Source organism: Gigantopelta aegis, chromosome 1 (assembly GCF_016097555.1).
Source record: "Gigantopelta aegis isolate Gae_Host chromosome 1, Gae_host_genome, whole genome shotgun sequence".
In the NCBI taxonomy this organism is placed as follows: Eukaryota; Metazoa; Mollusca; class Gastropoda; order Neomphalida; family Peltospiridae; genus Gigantopelta; species Gigantopelta aegis.
The window spans coordinates 27,609,306-27,628,512 of NC_054699.1; the positions used below are offsets into that span (position 1 = coordinate 27,609,306).

Sequence of the window (19,207 nt, forward strand, 5' to 3'; positions counted from 1 at the left end):
CGAATATTTGTACTAGGTAAAATTTCATTTATTAATATTTACTAAAAAAAAATCGTACGTACGAAATTATTTGAAGACAAAATCCAGTGTGGGCTTGTTACAAATATTAAGACGACCAGAAACAAATTGAATATACAGACACGGATATTCTAAACAAGAAAATACATTTAATATGTAAGTTTAATCGTAGAAATATTTTGTTTGTTGGAAACATCTCACAATGCAGAAAACTCAGGAATGTCCCTTTAATCGTCTATTGTGTGTAAAACATTTGGCAATTTTGACATATAGTCTTAAAGAGGAAACCTGTTTTGTTTTTGTTTTTTTTAACTTGGTGTACTGCAATTGACTACTTCAAATACTAAAAACAAACAATTAAAGTAACAATTGAACAGCAATAATAATAATAATTCGATATATATATATATATATATATATATATATATATATATATATACGTACGTGTGTGTGTGTGTATGTGTTTTAATCTGGTTTCATGGCTATTTCTCGTTCCAGCCAGTGCTCCACAACTGGTGTAACAAAGGCCGTGGTATATACTATCCTGTCTTTGGGATGTGCATATAAAAGGTTTCTTGCTGTTAATCCAAACGATCGAGTAGCCTATGAAGTGTCCACAGCGGGTTTCATCTCTCAATATATACGTGGTCCTTAACCATGCCCAACGCCATATAACCTTTCTCTTTTTTTTGGTAAATAATTTCAGTTTGGTTTGATCTAAGAAAAAACAGTAAAAGTGATTTAGAAATTTATATAGATAGATAGATAGATAGATAGATAGATAGACAGATAGAGAGAGAAATATATATATATATTTCTGTGTGCAATTTAGAAATCAATCGGCTCAGAAATAAATAACTTGTAAATTCCATAGTATGATATTTTTTATATTATTATTATTTTTTAAATCGTTGTCTGTGGAGTCCATTTTTACGGGTAGCTCGAATGTCCTCTAGCGTTATTCTATTACATGTGATGGAATAACGCTAGACGCACGTGCTATTTCACGGGGTGAAACTAACGTCTGCGACTTTAATTTTTCTATACCTCTGTAAATTTATAGGCATAAGCATATGTTTGTTTTGGGGATTTTTATTTTTTATTTTTTAATATTTTCTGGAAGGCGTATACACGGGGCAGGACAAACTACTATCAGTGATCACTAACGTGAACAGGATAATCCAACTGATCATGTGTGTGTGTGTGTGTGTGTGTGTGTGTGTGTGTTTGTGGTGTGTGTGTGTCGTGGGGGGGGGGGGGGGGGCGTAATCCGCCAAGACGGATCAGAGAAAACTAGCATTAGTGGTATATGTAATAGTTCCGACGTATCCGCGATGTTCGATTTGAAAAAAACAAATCATGTAAAGTTAAAGCACAAGTGTTAATTGAATCAAATAATATGATGGCGCTACCACTGGTCATCGAGTTAAGTTCTAATTACTATTGTTCTCATATCACGATATGATATAGTTATTATATAAAGAGAATTTGTGGTGACGTTCCCAACTTTAAATTCGAGAGCATTAAGTCATAAATGCCTAGACTGTTCTACAATTTTTGTAACGCTTCTTGAAACATGTAACTTAGAGAACAGTCTAAATTTCACAATGGCAGACGAAATGGAAATTGATCAACATGAAAAAGAACATGGGCAAAAACCCGAAAAAATGTTCACCTTAAAAAAATGGAATTTAGTAGCAATGTGGAGCTGGGATGTTGAATGTGACACCTGCGCAATATGTCGGGTACAAGTTATGGGTAATTAGTAGTTTTTCATGTTTGTAAATTGTTTCATTAAAGCTGCACGCCCTAGTTCCATCCAGCGAAAATAAATTATAATTTGGTTAATCTACAAATCTGTAACACATTTAGATCACGTGTTTATCAAATGGAGTGAAAAAGCAGGTTTTATATCGATAAATACCATGGGAATCCCCATGTCCCAATTGCTTGAAATAATTTTGAAAGTTAGTATTCTGATGTCACCGGTAGACGTCACTCGAAGCACAACAATGCCTACGTCAAGACAAATTTCACAGAGTGCACACAGACTTGTGGTGCTTTCCTTTCACCTCTCCTGGACATGTTCCAACTGTTCTGTCCTGGTTGTATCCCATCTCCAGATAGGCCTATCGTAAGACTTAGCAAAATTATTGGTTTAAGGGTTTGTAACGTTTTGTATTGAGACACTTACTTGTCTGAACTTTATTGTTACTGAAAGTGTTCACGAACTGTGAAGAAAAATCTCACAAATGAACAACAAGCAAACGACAACAAATCGGATGTTGATTGCGCGAACCGTGCACAAGAAAACAAACCGAACCAAAATGATAACGGTCACGTGGTATACCAACGTCTGTGACGTTTACACAGGAAGATTCCCTCTAAAAATAGATTGGACCTGGCTTGCTTAACGTTTTTTTCTCGAGTGCGCGCGGCTTTTTAAGAAATAAAAAAAATGCGTTTAGTGGTTTTACAAACATCATGATTACCAAAAAGCACTTCAGGTGAATGGAAATGTGTATTCTAAATAATAAAATGTAAGTAAAGTGTTATTTGTGAAAAAAATGTGTTTAAAGGGACACACCCTAGTTACGGCTAGTTGTTAACCATAACAGCGTTGTTTTTCGCTATTAAACCCATTTTTTCACAAATAAAATTGCACTTTACTTACCGTTTATTATTTAGAATATACATTTCCATTCACCTGAAGTGTTTTTTGGTAATCCTGGTAATCCTGGTTTTTGTAATACCACAAAATGCATTTTTCGTATTTCTTAAAAACGGACGCACGTTTGAGAAAAAAACGTTGAGCAGACAAGGTCTAATCTATTTTTAGACGGGATATTTCCATTTCAATGTCACAGACGTTGGTATACCACGTGACCGTTATCATTTTGGTTCGGTTTGTTTTCTCGTGCACGGTTCGGGCAATCAACATCCGATTTGTTGTTGTTCATTTGTGAGATTTTTCTTCACAGTTCGTGAACATTTTCAGTAACAATAAAGTTCAGACAAGTAAGTGTCTCAATACAAAACGTTACAAACCCTTAAAACCAATAATTTTGCTAAGTCTTACGATATCTGGAGAGGGGATGCAACCAGTACAGAACAGTTGGTGACATCAGAATACTAACTTTCAAAATTATTTCAAGCAATTGGGACATGGGGATTCCCATGGTATTTATCGATATAAAACCTTCTTTTTCACTCCATTTGATAAAAACGTGATCTAAGTGTGTTACAGGTTTGTAGATTAACCAAATTATAATTTATTTTCGCTGGATGGAACTAGGGTGTGCGGCTTTAATAGCGAAAAACAATGCCGTAATGGTTAACAACTAGCCGTAACTAGGGCGTGTCCCTTTAAGTGATTAAAGCCTAAAGGAGGGGACAATTACGGCATTTGGCCTGGTTTGCATATTCAACGATATATAATGCACATTATTGCTTAATATCAACACGTATAAGCGTATAGTTAATTAATAAAACGGTTAAATGTGACGGCTATTATATATAATGGGCGCAGCCATTTTGTATCATCTCAATGAGTACGCCCTCTGGCGAGCTGGTGGTTACGTAGTACTTAATGCGTAATGTTAGGAATGAGCCTTAGAACTAGAGAAACACAATCTACCTGGTTTTTGCGGGATGATAAATAGTCCTGTAATTGCAATGTTCTGTAATAATACACATCCCAGTAAGCCAGCAATAAGTATATCCAGCACTATATATATTATTTTTCAATACAAAATAAAATACCATTGTGAAAGTGGCTACACAATAAGTCGAAACAATTAACAATGTTTTGCCCATGCATTAACCTACGTACTGAAATGATACACGGAGTGTTTTCTTAGTTAATTGGTCTATGCTGTTAGTTGCTTCTACCTGTGATTCCTGATTGGCAGGTGTGTATTTGATTGGTAACCAGATGAGCCAATTAATTGACACTGTCTAGACACAAAAATACATACTGGTATTGTGGAATATTACCTGTCGTCCCTAAAATTGTAATGGACATGGTTTATTACTGTAAATAGTTCTGTAAAACTATTGATTAAGTAGACTTTTCCATCTAAAACCACAGAACTGACCAATTACGTAGTCCCAAAGAAAAGAAAATTATCACTTGGGTATCATGGGTTGTTGTTTTTGCTCCAACATAGCATATCAATAGGCCTAATAGTGTACATTTTTCCTTTGGATTATTAAACAGAGAAAAATACTATAACCCCATTTTGTTCCGTTAATGCAACTTGAAATATATTTAGTTAAATAGTTTATTATATTATTACGTCATTTATGCTGTTTTGCAAGTCAGGTTGATGAAAGAGAAGCGCCTTGTGGAAAATGACTGCTTTTGTTTACACTGTACATACAGGAGATGGTCAGGAGCTGACGTCACTTCGCCCCAAGCTATCCCACCGGACGTCAGAAAAACGAAACAAAATGGCTGCCCCCAGTTAGCAGGAATAATCATGGTTTTTTATTAACTCTAAAATTACGCGTTTTTCATTTGCTAAAGTGTCAGTATGTGTTGGTGGTCCGGGTATGCATCTTTCCAACACACAAGGCTCTTGTTTGAGTTGACCCTACCTTTAAGTTCAAAGTTGGGGCATTTGCCATTTCAATTTCAATTTTCATTCATTGTAAAGAAATGTGTGGGTACCAGATGTTTCGCACCCAAGCCAGATCGCCCCCAGTCAGTTTACCCCCAAATAGGATGCCAGTTCGCCCCCACGTACATAACCAGTTCGCCCCCACAAAGGTACCTCGAGTACAAGCACAACGCGAGGTTAATCCTGCCTAAGCATTAAACCGGTAGCAGATCTGAACAGTTCCGAGGAATTTTGCTCGGAATGGAATTGTGGTCAAAATAACGACTACCATCTCATTTTCCCACCCTAATTGTGTATTGCGATCTATTTCGAGCTCATGGAGACCAAGAAATACTTACTTTGAAACGATCTTCACTTTGAATTAAAGGAAAAAAGTCAAACTGTGTTTTTGTTTTTTTAACCGAGCGGATTCTAGCAGCCAATTACGCTGCCAGACAATTTCAGCAGACACGCATGGTGACGTTCTAAACACCGGACTCATATGCCTTTCGGTGGTTGTCTGTATTTGTAGTGTTTATTAATTAATAGGAAACCACAGCACATCAATAGTATGCATTGTAACTATTCATAAATTAAATTATGTGAATACATTGTCTACACGTATATATACTCTTCAAAAAAAGAAACGCAAAAGGGTACAAATGGGTTATAACTCCGATTTTATGTTTCCTACCGGTTCATGCTTTGTGAATATAAGGTCATTGCATGTCCCAAACACATTCCCACGGTTACATTCGATAAAACGTAGCTACTGTACAATAAAGTTCCAAAATGTGAATATTCGCAAAAACGCAGCCACGTGCAAACCATGTCACCACTGCACGTGCGTTGTCTGCACGTGCAACATGAACACCGACAGTATAAAAGTGCAGGGTGTTCGCTTGCCTGGCCTCTGTATCTGGCCGACAGTTGACAATCCAGGACATGCCACGTCTCAGTGAACCGCAGAGAAACAATGCCATCGGCCGACTAGACGCAGGCGAATCCAGAACGGCCGTTGCCAGGGCATTCCATGTGTCCCCAAGCACCATCTCCAGACTGTGGGACCGTTACCAGCAACATGGATCAACACGTGACCTCCCTAGATCCGGTCGACCACGGGTCACTACCCTCGGGCAGGACCGCTACATCCGGGCACGCCACCTTCGGGAACGATTGACTACTGCCACCTCCACAGCCGCAGCAATACCAGGTTTGCGCAGGATATCCGACCAGACCGTACGGAACCGCCTACGTGAGGTAGGAATTCGTGCCAGACGTCCAGTTCGAGGTGTCATCTTAACACCACAACACCGTCGACTCCGACTGCAGTGGTGCCAGATTCATCGACAATGGCCTCAACTGCGATGGAGACGGGTGTGGTTCAGTGACGAGTCCCGATTTCTGCTCCGACGTCATGATGGAAGATGTCGCGTGTATAGGCGTCGTGGTGAACGTTATGCGGCAAACTGCGTGCAGGAAGTGGACAGATTCGGCGGGGGTAGTGTCATGGTGTGGGCAGCCATCTCACACACTGGCAGAACTGACCTGGTCCACGTGCAGGGCAACCTGAATGCACAGGGCTACATTGACCAGATCCTCCGGCCACACATCGTTCCAGTTATGGCCAACGCCAACGCAGTGTTCCAACATGACAACGCCAGGCCTCACACAGCACGTCTCACAACGGCTTTCCTACAGAACAACAACATTAATGTCCTTCCTTGGCCATCGACATCACCGGATTTGAACCCAATTGAGCATCTATGGGACGAGTTGGACCGACGCCTCCGACAGCGACAACCACAGCCCCAGACCCTGCCCGAGCTGGCAGCAGCCTTGCAGGCCGAGTGGGCCACCATCCCCCGGGACGTCATCCGTACTCTGGTTGCTTCAATGGGCAGGCGGTGCCAGGCAGTTGTCAACACACGCGGAGGCCACACCCGGTATTGACTCCAGATGACCTTGACCTTGGTGGTGTGTCCTATCACTTACTCACAATGGACTAGAGTGAATTGTGAACAATCCTGCAACATTTGGTAATTATGGGACTCACCATTCAATAATTAAATCAATTCTCCAAATGTTACGACAATGTGGTTTTGCGTTTCTTCTTTTGAAGAGTATATTAACTAACTAATTAAGGTCTGCACATATCTCGTGTACATGCCTTGAGTAAATGATATTGGAAATAAACAACATTATGACATTTTAATCTGTTAACATAAACACCCTAAGAACAATAAACCTGTTTATATTGACTGCAATTTGTGAAATCTAAAAATCAATGGATATAGAATACACATGTATGTACATCAATGAATAAAAATTAGGGCAATATGAAACATGGGGCAAAACAACTCGGTTTGGAGGTATGAATCGCCCCCGGTCAAAACGACTCGGGTAAAGTAGTATTAATTACGGGCGAAAAGATCTGTTACCATGACGGACGTGACATTTTGTGAAGATTCAAAAACCTCATAAACTAATAGAAATCCTGATACAAAACATAAATATGATGACATCTGATTAAACATAATGTACAACAAATCATAACTGTATATTATACTAGTAGAATACATGTATCTCCTACAGTGTAAAGGCAAAGTGTGACTGAAATTTATTATTCAGACCTAATTTTCTGAAAAAAAAGTCATACTATAAAGTAAAATTAAAATGAGCAGAAATTGCATTTTTTCCTGTAGTCAATCCATGCACATTGAAATGAAAAATTCTAAAGTTATGAAATCACTCACTTTTGCAATTAATAATGTGACTAAAAACAATAGATATGTTTAATCAATCAAAATCTTGGTAGTCCATCACAAAAATTAAAATTTATTTTCAAATTTCATCAATTTCACATGAAATTCTTCAAAATTAAATTCACAATCTTTTAAAACAGATAAAGAAGTAGGAAAGTACACAGGATTTTGTTTTTAACTTTATAATTTTTAGACAAAATTAAACTTTTATTACCAGAAATGTGACAGACGTGGCATTTCAAATTTGTTATAAAAATCTATTAACTAATTACATAATTCATGACTAAAAATGCTATGCACAAGTTTTATTTGTTATGGTAAAGCTTTTCCATATGTTTAATCAATCAAAATCTTGCCAAATTTATATTCTTATGTCACATGCATCTCTCACAAAAATGTCATATCCGTCACAAAAAATTATTTTCAAATTTCATCAATTTCACATGAAATTCTTCAAAAGTAAATTCACAATCTTTTAAAACAAATAAAAAAGTAGAAAATACATGATGTTTTGCTATTAACTTTTTAACTTAAGATAAAACTAACTTTTATTATAAAAAAATGTGATGGATCTGACATTTCAAATTTGTTACTAAAATCAATTAACTAATTACATAATTCATGACTAAAGAAATGTTTTACACAAGTTACAAGTGTATGAAGATTTATAATATGTCTATGTAAAGATATTCCATATTTAATCAATCAGTCTTGGCGAATTTATATTCTTATGTCACATCCATCACAAAAAATGCCACGTCCGTCACAAAAGGTATTTTTATATTTCGTCAATTTGACATGAAATTCTTCAAAATTAAATTCACAGTATTTTAAAACAGATAAAGAAGTAGGAAAATACAGGAGGTTTTGTTTCTAACTTTATAACTCTCAGAGTCAAATTACATGTAGTTATAAAAATCAATTAACTAATTTCATAATTCTTGACCAAAAATTTCATGCACAAGTTTGAAGGTTTCTATGTCTATAGTAAAGATTTTCTTCATTGTGTATTTTTAATAAAGATATTGATAAAAACTAAATGTAACGTCCGTCAAACTTGTTTTTATGTTTTGGCAAAAACATCCATACAAAGTCTCCCTGGTGTAGTGTGCATCAGGGCTTCTAGATTTGGTAGTACCACTCCATGGCTAGTGATATTCAATGTTGGGCTAGTGAATAACTAGAATTGCCATGCCCAACGGCTAGTGAAAAACAAAAATTGTCAAATGTTGCAGTTAAGTCTAGTTTGTAAATATGAATATACTGACCCCACTCCAACCCCGAATGTTAGTCTTTTTAAGCTCTATCTCCCTCTTTCATGTAGTCCCTCTGACATATTTGATTATTACTATTATTTAGTAAAGTTGTATTAACTTAAAGTAAAGTAAGTCTAGTGAATGTTTAATCGTGGCCAATACATTTTAAAAATTACTGTTCCCATGGCTAGTGGATTTTTAAAAAATTCCAGAATCCCTGGTGCATGTCTAAATTTTACATGTTTAAGACTCTTATGATGTTTACTTTCATATGATGTAAAGTTTCCATGTACATGTAATGCTTTTTATTTTCATAGTCGCGGACCAATTATAGCATGAAATGCCCCAGAAACATCCTCCAAATTTTAAAGAAACAATTATAGTCCTTCCCACAGGGAAGGCCTTTTTACTACAAGTTATTTATTTGTGAGCCGATTGTTTTCTAAATTGCAAACAAAAATAGTATTTGGGGGTTATTTCAAAAATGCTTTTACTTTTCTATTTATATGAAACATAACTGAAATTATTTATCGTACTGTCATAAAATTTTGATTGACATATGTTTTCAATACTTTGTTTGTATCTGCATGTATCACGAAATATTATGTCACTATCAGCCTGAACATAAACAATGAAGTGTCCTTTTTTTCTCTCAACATTAAAAATGCTTTTGAAGTCTAGTTCGAATGGACGTAGAAAGTGTCCTCTCTAGCCCTCCCTACAATATATTAATAAGGGGAGGGCTACAGGTGACGCAAGCTTCCTTATTAGGTGGCTATGGGTTAGAAACTTTTTAAATTGTGAACTGAATTTCATGTACTGTCACACATTTTAAACAGCAGTCCTATTACTATAATTTCTCTAAAAATTGTAAAAATGTATCCATTAATTTCCAACATTTTAAGGTATGTAATTTTATCATTCATATACCCTCTGACACAAACCCTGACAATATAGCACAGCGTGATGAGTGTTCCATCGACTGGTACTAATCAAACGCCTAGAAACTCCAACCAGGACCCAAACATTCGTGATTTTTGTGTAGGATTAATGATGGCAAATGAGTTTTTAATTATTAATAAAACTTTAACTAATTTAAATATTCCAGATGCCTGTTTGAGATGCCAGTCAGAAAACAAGCAAGACGACTGTGTTGGTTAGTATGGATTTTATTTCAAAACATAAGTACTAGAACACATGTCTGGTTTAGGGCTTGAGAACACTATGTTGGGTTAGTATGGATTTTATTTCAAAGCCTGCTGTATTTCTGTTTTCAATTGTGTGGGGAGAGTGTAATCACTCGTTTCACACCTGCTGTATTTCTGTTTTCAGTTGTCTGGGGAGAGTGTAACCACGCGTTTCACACCTGCTGTATTTCTGTTTTCAGTTGTCTGGGGAGTGTGTAACCACTCGTTTCACACCTGCTGTATTTCTGTTTTCAGTTGTGTGGGGAGAGTGTAACCACTCGTTTCACACCTGCTGTATTTCTGTTTTCAGTTGTGTGGGGAGAGTGTAACCACTCGTTTCACACCTGCTGTATTTCTGTTTTCAGTTGTCCGGGGAGCGTGTAACCACTCGTTTCACACCTGCTGTATTTCTGTTTTCAGTTGTCTGGGGAGAGTGTAACCACGCGTTTCACACCTGCTGTATTTCTGTTTTCAGTTGTCTGGGGAGTGTGTAACCACTCGTTTCACACCTGCTGTATTTCTGTTTTCAGTTGTGTGGGGAGAGTGTAACCACTCGTTTCACACCTGCTGTATTTCTGTTTTCAGTTGTGTGGGGAGAGTGTAACCACTCGTTTCACACCTGCTGTATTTCTGTTTTCAGTTGTCCGGGGAGCGTGTAACCACTCGTTTCACACCTGCTGTATTTCTGTTTTCAGTTGTCTGGGGAGAGTGTAACCACTCGTTTCACACCTGCTGTATTTCTGTTTTCAGTTGTGTGGGAAGAGTATAACCACTCGTTTCACACCTGCTGTATTTCTGTTTTCAGTTGTCTGGAGAGAGTCTAACCACACGTTTCACACCTGCTGTATTTCTGTTTTCAGTTGTCTGGGGAGAGTGTAACCACTCGTTTCACACCTGCTGTATTTCTGTTTTCAGTTGTCTGGGGAGAGAGTAACCACTCGTTTCACACCTGCTGTATTTCTGTTTTCAGTTGTGTGGGAAGAGTGTAACCACTCGTTTCACACCTGCTGTATTTCTGTTTTGAGTTGTCTGGAGAGAGTCTAACCACACATTTCACACCTGCTGTATTTCTGTTTTCAGTTGTCTGGAGAGAGTGTAACCACTCGTTTTACACCTGCTGTATTTCTGTTTTCAGTTGTCTGGGGAGAGAGTAACCACTCGTTTCACACCTGCTGTATTTCTGTTTTCAGTTGTGTGGGGAGAGTGTAACCACTTGTTTCACACCTGCTGTATTTCTGTTTTCAGTTGTCTGGAGAGAGTGTAACCACTCGTTTCACACCTGCTGTATTTCTGTTTTCAGTTGTGTGGGGAGAGTATAACCACTCGTTTCACACCTGCTGTATTTCTGTTTTCAGTTGTCCGGGGAGAGTGTAACCACTCGTTTCACACCTGCTGTATTTCTGTTTTGAGTTGTCTGGAGAGAGTCTAACCACACGTTTCACACCTGCTGTATTTCTGTTTTCAGTTGTCTGGGGAGAGTGTAACCACTCGTTTCACAACTGTTGCATGTCGCTGTGGGTGAAACAGAACAACCGGTGTCCTCTTTGTCAACAGGAGTGGGTTGTACAGCGTATTGGAAAATAGCCCTCAGACTTGTGGATGTGGTTGTCTCCCTTTACAGTCTACCTCTCCACAACAGATGTCGGCGGCTTCCAACGTTTGTGGGAAAAACATGCAGAATAAGGAATAATCAACTCCATTTTGTGCCTCGTCATAAAAACTTTGAACTCACTCACTGGGAAAAGCAGTATCTCGGATTGTAAGAATTCGTAACATTTTAAACACTATACATATTAGGTAAACACTTCATTAAATTGCACAATACTTTTTATTATCCTGACACGTTTCGTAAAATCAGTACTACACACAAGCTCGTTTAATAATCTCTATGTATTGGGGTGGGACAAGGATATGATGTTGAGGTAGCCAGAATCTACCCCCCCCCCCCCCCCGTTACTCAACCCTCCACCGAATGGGGAACTAATGAGTACCACCTCCTCCTGCATTGCTGCCATCTTCCTCTGCTTGTGTTGACCATCAATTGTAACCTATAATTCTCTGTTTCTGCTACTTGGAGTATCTCAAAATGAATTTTGTATGAAACACAAAGGTAACTCGATGTACTTAGATGGAACTACGTGTAAACCTGGCATCGTGAAGTTAAAATTGACAAATTACAGGTAGCAAAAAGAAAAGTTCAGATATTAAAAATACACTTGTGGAATTAACAGCGGGACTGACAGTCTGTTTCTCACAACTTTGATCCTTCTGAAAATAAATATTTCCATAGGCATGAAGTGTGGGACAGAGGCATTACTTATCAACTGACAATTATACACACCCCACCCCTAAAGGCAATTTAATATATAACCCACACACATTGTTCTCAGCAGTGAGATTTTGCTTTTATTTTATATGGAGGACAGATGATGACTGCACCTTTGGGGGAGTGATCTATAATTTTTGTTTATTTGATTTTTTAACTGGAGTAGCACTGCATCACTGCTCCCTCCCCTCTGCTTTGCTACTTTCAACACCTTTGCAGGGTTTGCAGTTTGCATGCTCACTTGAAAATCTGGGACCTAATTCACTAACCTCTCGCAACTTTGCGATCTCGCAGTGCAATGATAAAAGACTTGCAAAGAGGATGCTTTGTTGTCTAGCAGAGCCTAAGAGACCTTTGTGAATTAGGCCCCAGCAAACAGGCAAATGTGCTAGAACTTGAAACATGGAAATCTGATACAGAAATAAAATTGTTTGTAACCAAATAATGGTCATTGCAGTTTTGCGGTCATATGTGTTTGCATCATGATTGCAGTGTGTGGCCTATGTGTAACGTGTCACCTGCATAACATACATGTAGCAGTACCAAGGAAGGTAATTCAGTGTTGCCACTTTATACTTTTCTCACATGAAAATAACTATTATCTGCAAAAAATAACTTCAGAAATCCAATATCAAATTTGACCATCGTAAGATTTGCGCTTTGCTAGTCTTTTTTCAGGAGTGGTTTGTTCTTTGTTGAGTGGAGTGTTTGTAGAACTCTGATCCTGCTGCTCTCAGTGACCAAGTGACAGGGTACTGAAATATGCAGAACGGAGTGTTCAACAATCACAAATCCTCAAAACATCATACACACCATTCCTTGAAGTTGGTCATATAAGCAGCAAACATTATTAGGACAAAGTTAGCAAAAGTCATATGGTTTCATATGGTTATGATGAAAAATTATGCTTTTTTAATACTTTTTTAGACCATTTTGATACTTTTGGGGGGCAAGATTCCATATTTTTTTTTTTTAAATGCAGAGTGGCAACACTGGTAATCACATTATCCACAGAGTAACATTATCTATAGAAACCAGATACAGAAATACATTTATTTGTTACCAAATAATCGCCAATGCAGTTTTGCTCCAATATGTGTTTGCATCATGAATGCGGTGTGTGGGCAATGTGCAATGTGTCATCTGCATAACATAGCAGTACCAAAGGAGGTAATTGCATTATCCACATCAGTAGCCTTTCTTTCGATACACCATTCGGATGAAATCTCTTTTTGTATGAAGTCTGTGAACAAGTTAAAAAGTGGGTCTTGAAAGTCCTTGAATTTTGTTTTCAAAAGATTATTTGAATCCTGCTGTTTTATACCATTAAACCTTGTTTTCTTCGGGTGACAATCATTTGTGAATGTACCTAGTACGACAGCATAAAAAGTAGAGGTGTGACTGTCGTGATGTGGGCAAGCGAATCTACATATAGTCCTTCCCATTGGGAATGCTTTTTTCATATTATGTAATGTACTACAAGTTATTTATTTCTGAGCCGATTGTTTTCTAAATTGCACACAAAAACAGTAGTTTTCTTGTTATTTCCAAAACACTTTTACTTTAATTCTTACGTCAAACCAAACTAAGTACAAAACAAGAAAAGGTAGTCCCTCTGAAACTAAGGCCTGTGATGTTACTTGTATAAAATCATATGCATTGCAATAAAGCTGGCTTAATATCACCGTATCATAACATCCGTAATACAAATACACTGTGCTACATCACAAGGTTTAAATATTTCTTTCTCAAATCTAATTTAATGTCCATGGGAAGTTTAACATCAATTTTTATAAAATTGTGATTTTTTTTTGTACAGCTTGATAAGCATGTACATCAGAACTAGAGACTATGTTGAAAAAGTTATATGCGTAGACTCAATCTAATTAAAATTAGCTCCACTATTACATGTGGATCTAACAGCAGCCCGTTGGAGCTCATGTTCAGTTGACCTTTCATTCAACCAATCAAAACCTTACTTGCAAAATCATGCCAGTGATTTAAAAAGAATTTGAAAACATTCGGGATTATGCCGAGGGTATACGAAATGATTCAGGTGAATTACAAAGTATGCCGGAAACTAATTTCAATATAAAATTTTATATAAAATTTGTTTCAAGACGAACAAAAACCGTGATGGTATAGCCATAAAATCTGTTCATACTAGTATACAATCCAGAGTTTATTACTGCACTTTCCCCCCTGTTTTTTGAATGTTGAAATAGACTAACAAGTTCGCCAATTGCATAAATAGTCTCGCCCGATATTTTTAGAATTTGTATGCTCCCGAATAACGCTATAAACGGCGAAGTGTAATTGGTCGATATTTGAATTGTTATTTATAGATGAAATGTCACCTGGACATGGGAGTCCACGCAGTGCTGTTAGATCTACCAGGGTAGACCCAGTAGAGCTAATTTTTATCAGATTGGCGTAGACTAAATTGAAACAAAAGTACTTGTAAACTATTTAAACAATAACTGCCAACACAAACACTAACTTGTAAACAACCAAGACACATGTTCGTATATCATTGTGAAATATGTATGTAAATATTTGAAAATACGTAATATTATGTAAATATTTGAATTTATGTGTAACATCACTTAAAAAACATTGTGGGACAGTAAAATTTGAGTGTTATAAATAATCTCTCATAATTTAAATTTAATTCCATCAAATAGAAATATAATGTACGTGCATCATCAATGTACTTTTATTTCCAATCCATGCAATAAACTGATCCATTCAGTTGGATAATGAAATACTGGTTTGTGTTGATGTGTTTATTCTAAGACAGGGCTGCTCAACTGTTCACATATAATAAACTGATCCATTCAGTTGAATATAATGAAATACTAGTTTGTGATGATGTATTTAACAGTCCTCTCGTCGCCTGTGGCAACCTTTATTGGCTAAGGGCGACTAAGAATGTTACAAAGGTAGTCCTTTGGGCAACCATCGAGTTTAGTAAAGTTTGTTTTATTTAAGGATGCCACTAGAGCACATTGATTTTTTTTATCTTATCATCGGCTATTGGACGTCAAACATGGTCATTCTGACACTGGTTTTTTTTAGAGGAAACCCGCTGTCGCCACATAGGCTACTCTTTTACGATTAGGCAACAAGGGATCTTTCATTTGCTTCCCACAGGCAGGATAGCACAAACCATGGCCTTTGTTGAACCAGTTATGGATCACCGGTCGGTGCAAGTGGTTTATACTGAGCACTCACTCAGGGTTTGGAGTCTGTATCTGGATTAAAAATTCCATACCTCGACTGGGATCCGAACCCAGTACCTACCAGCCTATAGACCGATGGCCTAACCACGACGCCACCGAGGCCGGTCTATCAAGTTTAGCGTCTGGCGAGTATGGTACCAGTTGAAATTGAATCGAATGTGACAAAACATACCGTGTCTGTGCTAGTGCTAACTACATCAGCAGAAGACATAGAACATGTTCTATATTTTGACAGCCCCGGACTTTGGGCGGGGTCTTTCTAAAAATAGAGCACTAAACCTACTGGCCCCTGCGCGTGCTGTAACCTCACCGTGATGCAGGGGTGTAACATTCTCTTTGAGAATGGCCAATACAGCACAATTACAATTGAAATTTTGAGTAAAAGTCAGTATCTGTCTGTGATATTTGTATTTTTGCACAGTTCTTTACACTGTTTTTATTTAAATCTTGAATTGTTATATTGATGTTGATCATCACTTTGTTTGCATTACCATAGTTTGATACCCAATAGCCGATGTATTTTTCGTGCTGGGGTGTCGTTAAACATTCATTCATTCACTAAACCTACTGAAGACACTGCATGTATTTTTACCATCTTGAAGACGTCAGTTTATTGTAATCGACTGGATACGCCAGAATTATCTAGTAGAGCTACTATTTGACAATTGTTATTCAATGTTATGATAAAAAGGAATCATATTTAATTAAGCTTACATTATTATGTGACAGAATCAAAATCTATTGTGTTGTTATGTCACACTAACGTGAGCGCATGTGCGCATATTAAAACAACAATGGAATTTATTTCAAAGATCTGTTAATTGATTGTAGTTGTCGGTATTGTTTTAAAGGTCAATGTTTATCAAAAGAGTAATTCACTATTGTTTGGTATCTACGTAACCTTTTATAATATATATATGAAGTATCAATAAAATAAATTTTAAAATTTTTACCGGTTTTTAATATATTCGCAATAAAATGTCGCGTTTTTCCCATCGCTTGCCAAAACGCCTGTCGATTCCAAGACCTAAGTCACGTGACCCCGGGGAGTATGGAGGGAAGTGTCAGTGGCCACTCAGAAGTCCAGAGGAGTGTGGAGGGAAGTGACAGTGGTCACTCAACTGTCCAGGGGAGTTTGGAGGGAAGTGTCAGTGGTCACGTAGCTGTCTAGGACAGTGTTAGCTGTCCAGGGGTGTGTGGGGGAACTGTCATTGGTCACTCAGCTGTCCAGGGAAGTGTTAGTGGTCACTCAGTTGTCTAGAATAGTGTGGAGGGAAGTGTCAGTGGTCACCCAACTGTCCAGAAGAGTGGAGGGAAGTGTCAGTGGTCACTGAACTGCCCAGAAGAGTGTGGAGGGAAGTATCGGTGATCACTCAGTTGTCCAGGGGAGGGTGGAGAGAAGTGTCAGTGGTCACTGAACTGCCCAGAAGAGTGTGGAGGGAAGTATCAGTGGTCACTGAACTGTCCAGAAGAGTGTGGAGGGAAGTGTCAGTGGTCACTGAACTGTCCAGAAGAGTGTGGAGGGAAGTATCAGTGGTCACTGAACTGTCCAGAAGAGTGTGGAGGGAAGTATCAGTGGTTACTGAACTGTCCAGATGAGTGTGGTGGGAAATATCAGTGGTCACTCAACTGTCCAGAAGAGTGTGGAGGGAAGTGTTAGTGGTCACTGAACTGTCCAGATGAGTGTGGAGGGAAATATCAGTGGTCACTCAACTGTCCAGAAGAGTGTGGAGGGAAGTGTTAGTGGTCACTGAACTGTCCAGATGAGTGTGGAGGGAAATATCAGTGGTCACTCAACTGTCCAGAAGAGTGTGGAGGGAAGTGTTAGTGGTCACTCAGTTGTCCAGCTGAGTGTGGAGGGAAGTATGAAAAAATATAACATTGTCGATAGTCATGTGAATACTAATTTTGGTGAGTGCTCTCAACTGAAATATACTGTGAAAAAAATCAACATAGTTCAACAACAAATTTGTTCAATTAATGGTTCCTATGCCCGACCACCACATCGTGTTGCTGTTATACAAATGGCACCATACCACTTGCACAGTTATCAATTAGTACTACATACAACAAGTTACTTCAAACCGGTGGGTTATTTAAATACTACAGTGGTTAACCTGCGTGTGATCATCAAAAATAAGATTTCAAAAAGCATATTAGAATCTTGTACTATTTTGTTATGAGTAACTATTTCCGAATTTGACTATATTAAAGAGACATACCCTGGTTTTTAAACACTAAGGCATATTGTTTACTATTAGAATCGTTTTTGATAACTAAACTCATACTTTACTTAAATTTTATTGTTTAGGTTATCCATTTTCGTACATTTGAAGTGTTTTTGGTCATCCTGGTGTTTTTAATATCACAAAATGCATTTTTCATATTTTTAAAAACGCACATGCGTCTGAGAAGTAAAAATTATGGAGTCGAGTTTTAGTCCATTTTTAGAGGGTATTTCACCATTTAAAAGTCTGAGACTCATGTTCCATTCAATTGTAACTTTATCCAAATGTGTTACAGGTTTGTAGATTAACTAAACTTGGTGTGCATTTTCATTGGGCTGAAACTCGGGTCTGTCCCTTTAAACTGCTACAGCAAGTAACGACACAACAAATGATGGTGTGTTGCATTACAGGACTTATTATAGTCAAGAATCAACTTCCAGTGTCTATGTAGTGCTTCAACCACCATTTTCACATTCATGTTTGTAAAAGAAATGAGAGTGGATAATAACTTTAGACAAAATACCTGTTTAAGTGCATGAGCTATGAGTCAAACGGAGAGGGAAATATGATATCCACACTTACTTATCAGCTCTTCTCATATAAGACTTCACAAGTTCATATGAGAAGGATTCACAAGTTCTTACAACTTTACAAATCATGGAATCTGCACAAATATAGAACGAACACTTGAAGAGTTTAGGCGCAAAAACGCGATATATCCATTTTTCATTTTCAGTAAAAGTGACTTTTTTTTAACTGGCGTATATCGCGTTTTGATAAAAAAAAAAACCCACCAAAACCCCGGGATTTACCCAATACAATTTCATAAGGATCAATCACGTTTTGCAGCAAAACAGCGGGCCTACGATTAGCCCTTACTGACATACAATAATGGCTTTAACTAAAAACTAGAAAGAAAATGGTTTATATCGCGTTTTGCGCCTGAACTCCTGAGTGAAACAGAAACCAAGGTCAAGGTCAGTTAGTGAAACGTGTTTTTTTAATACTGTTTAAAGTACTTATATGGATAATAAAAGAATTAATGTGCAAATAATACAGAATCAAATAATTGTGACCTTCACTGTGACGGGTGTGTTTGTGAACCTAATTATCCACAAAGACATTTGGTCTAGAGGTATATTCGGTCACACAGGGTTGAGTTAAATATGGCCGGGGTAACAATTAGTATGACTGTTTTGTGTTCATTGCAAGGTAATTTATATCTTAATGAAGTCTAAATAAGTAGCTTTATATAAATAAATACACCATTTGTGCATATATTCAATTTATTTTAGTGAAATGTTAAAATGATAATACAAAATTAGCATATTAAAAACATTCATTCAGTACAAATGGAAAATTCACAAGAACACTTGAAATACTACGTTCTGTTACATGTAACACATTTTGATAACCATACTTAAGGTTACACACCATCTGTGTAAAATACAACACTGTCGAGAGGATCATGTGACTACTAATTTTAGGGAGTACTCTCAACTGACATATGTACTGTTTAAATAATCAACATAGGTCGACCACGATATTTTCCCCAATAAATGGCCCCTAGTTATGCCCGACAAC

At 37.5% G+C, this 19,207-nt stretch overlaps 1 protein-coding gene across 2 annotated transcripts; it reads left to right on the forward strand.

The window, feature by feature from the left end:
- The first annotated feature begins 1,354 nt into the window (after positions 1-1,354).
- Positions 1,355-14,154, forward strand: LOC121373224 (RING-box protein 2-like). 2 transcript variants are annotated; one of them, XM_041499724.1, is made up of 3 exons: positions 1,355-1,776; positions 9,749-9,796; positions 10,523-10,845. In XM_041499724.1, exons 1-3 carry the CDS (start codon positions 1,626-1,628, stop codon positions 10,594-10,596), a joined length of 273 nt encoding a protein of 90 aa, XP_041355658.1. In that variant the 5' UTR covers positions 1,355-1,625; the 3' UTR covers positions 10,597-10,845. The 2 variants fall into 2 exon arrangements, with proteins under 2 accessions (XP_041355658.1, XP_041355652.1); XM_041499718.1 differs by lacking the exon at positions 10,523-10,845 and adding an exon at positions 11,293-14,154 and having other exon boundaries at positions 1,356-1,776.
- The last annotated feature ends 5,053 nt before the right edge of the window (positions 14,155-19,207 follow it).

Bases quoted from the DNA above. Each gene is read 5' to 3' on its own strand.
- LOC121373224 (XM_041499718.1), top strand. From the start codon at position 1,626: ATGGCAGACGAAATGGAAATTGATCAACATGAAAAAGAACATGGGCAA. The intron at 1,777-9,748 runs GTAATTAGTAGT...TAAATATTCCAG, and splicing joins ATGTCGGGTACAAGTTATGG to ATGCCTGTTTGAGATGCCAG. The intron at 9,797-11,292 runs GTTAGTATGGAT...TTCTGTTTTCAG, and splicing joins CAAGCAAGACGACTGTGTTG to TTGTCTGGGGAGAGTGTAAC.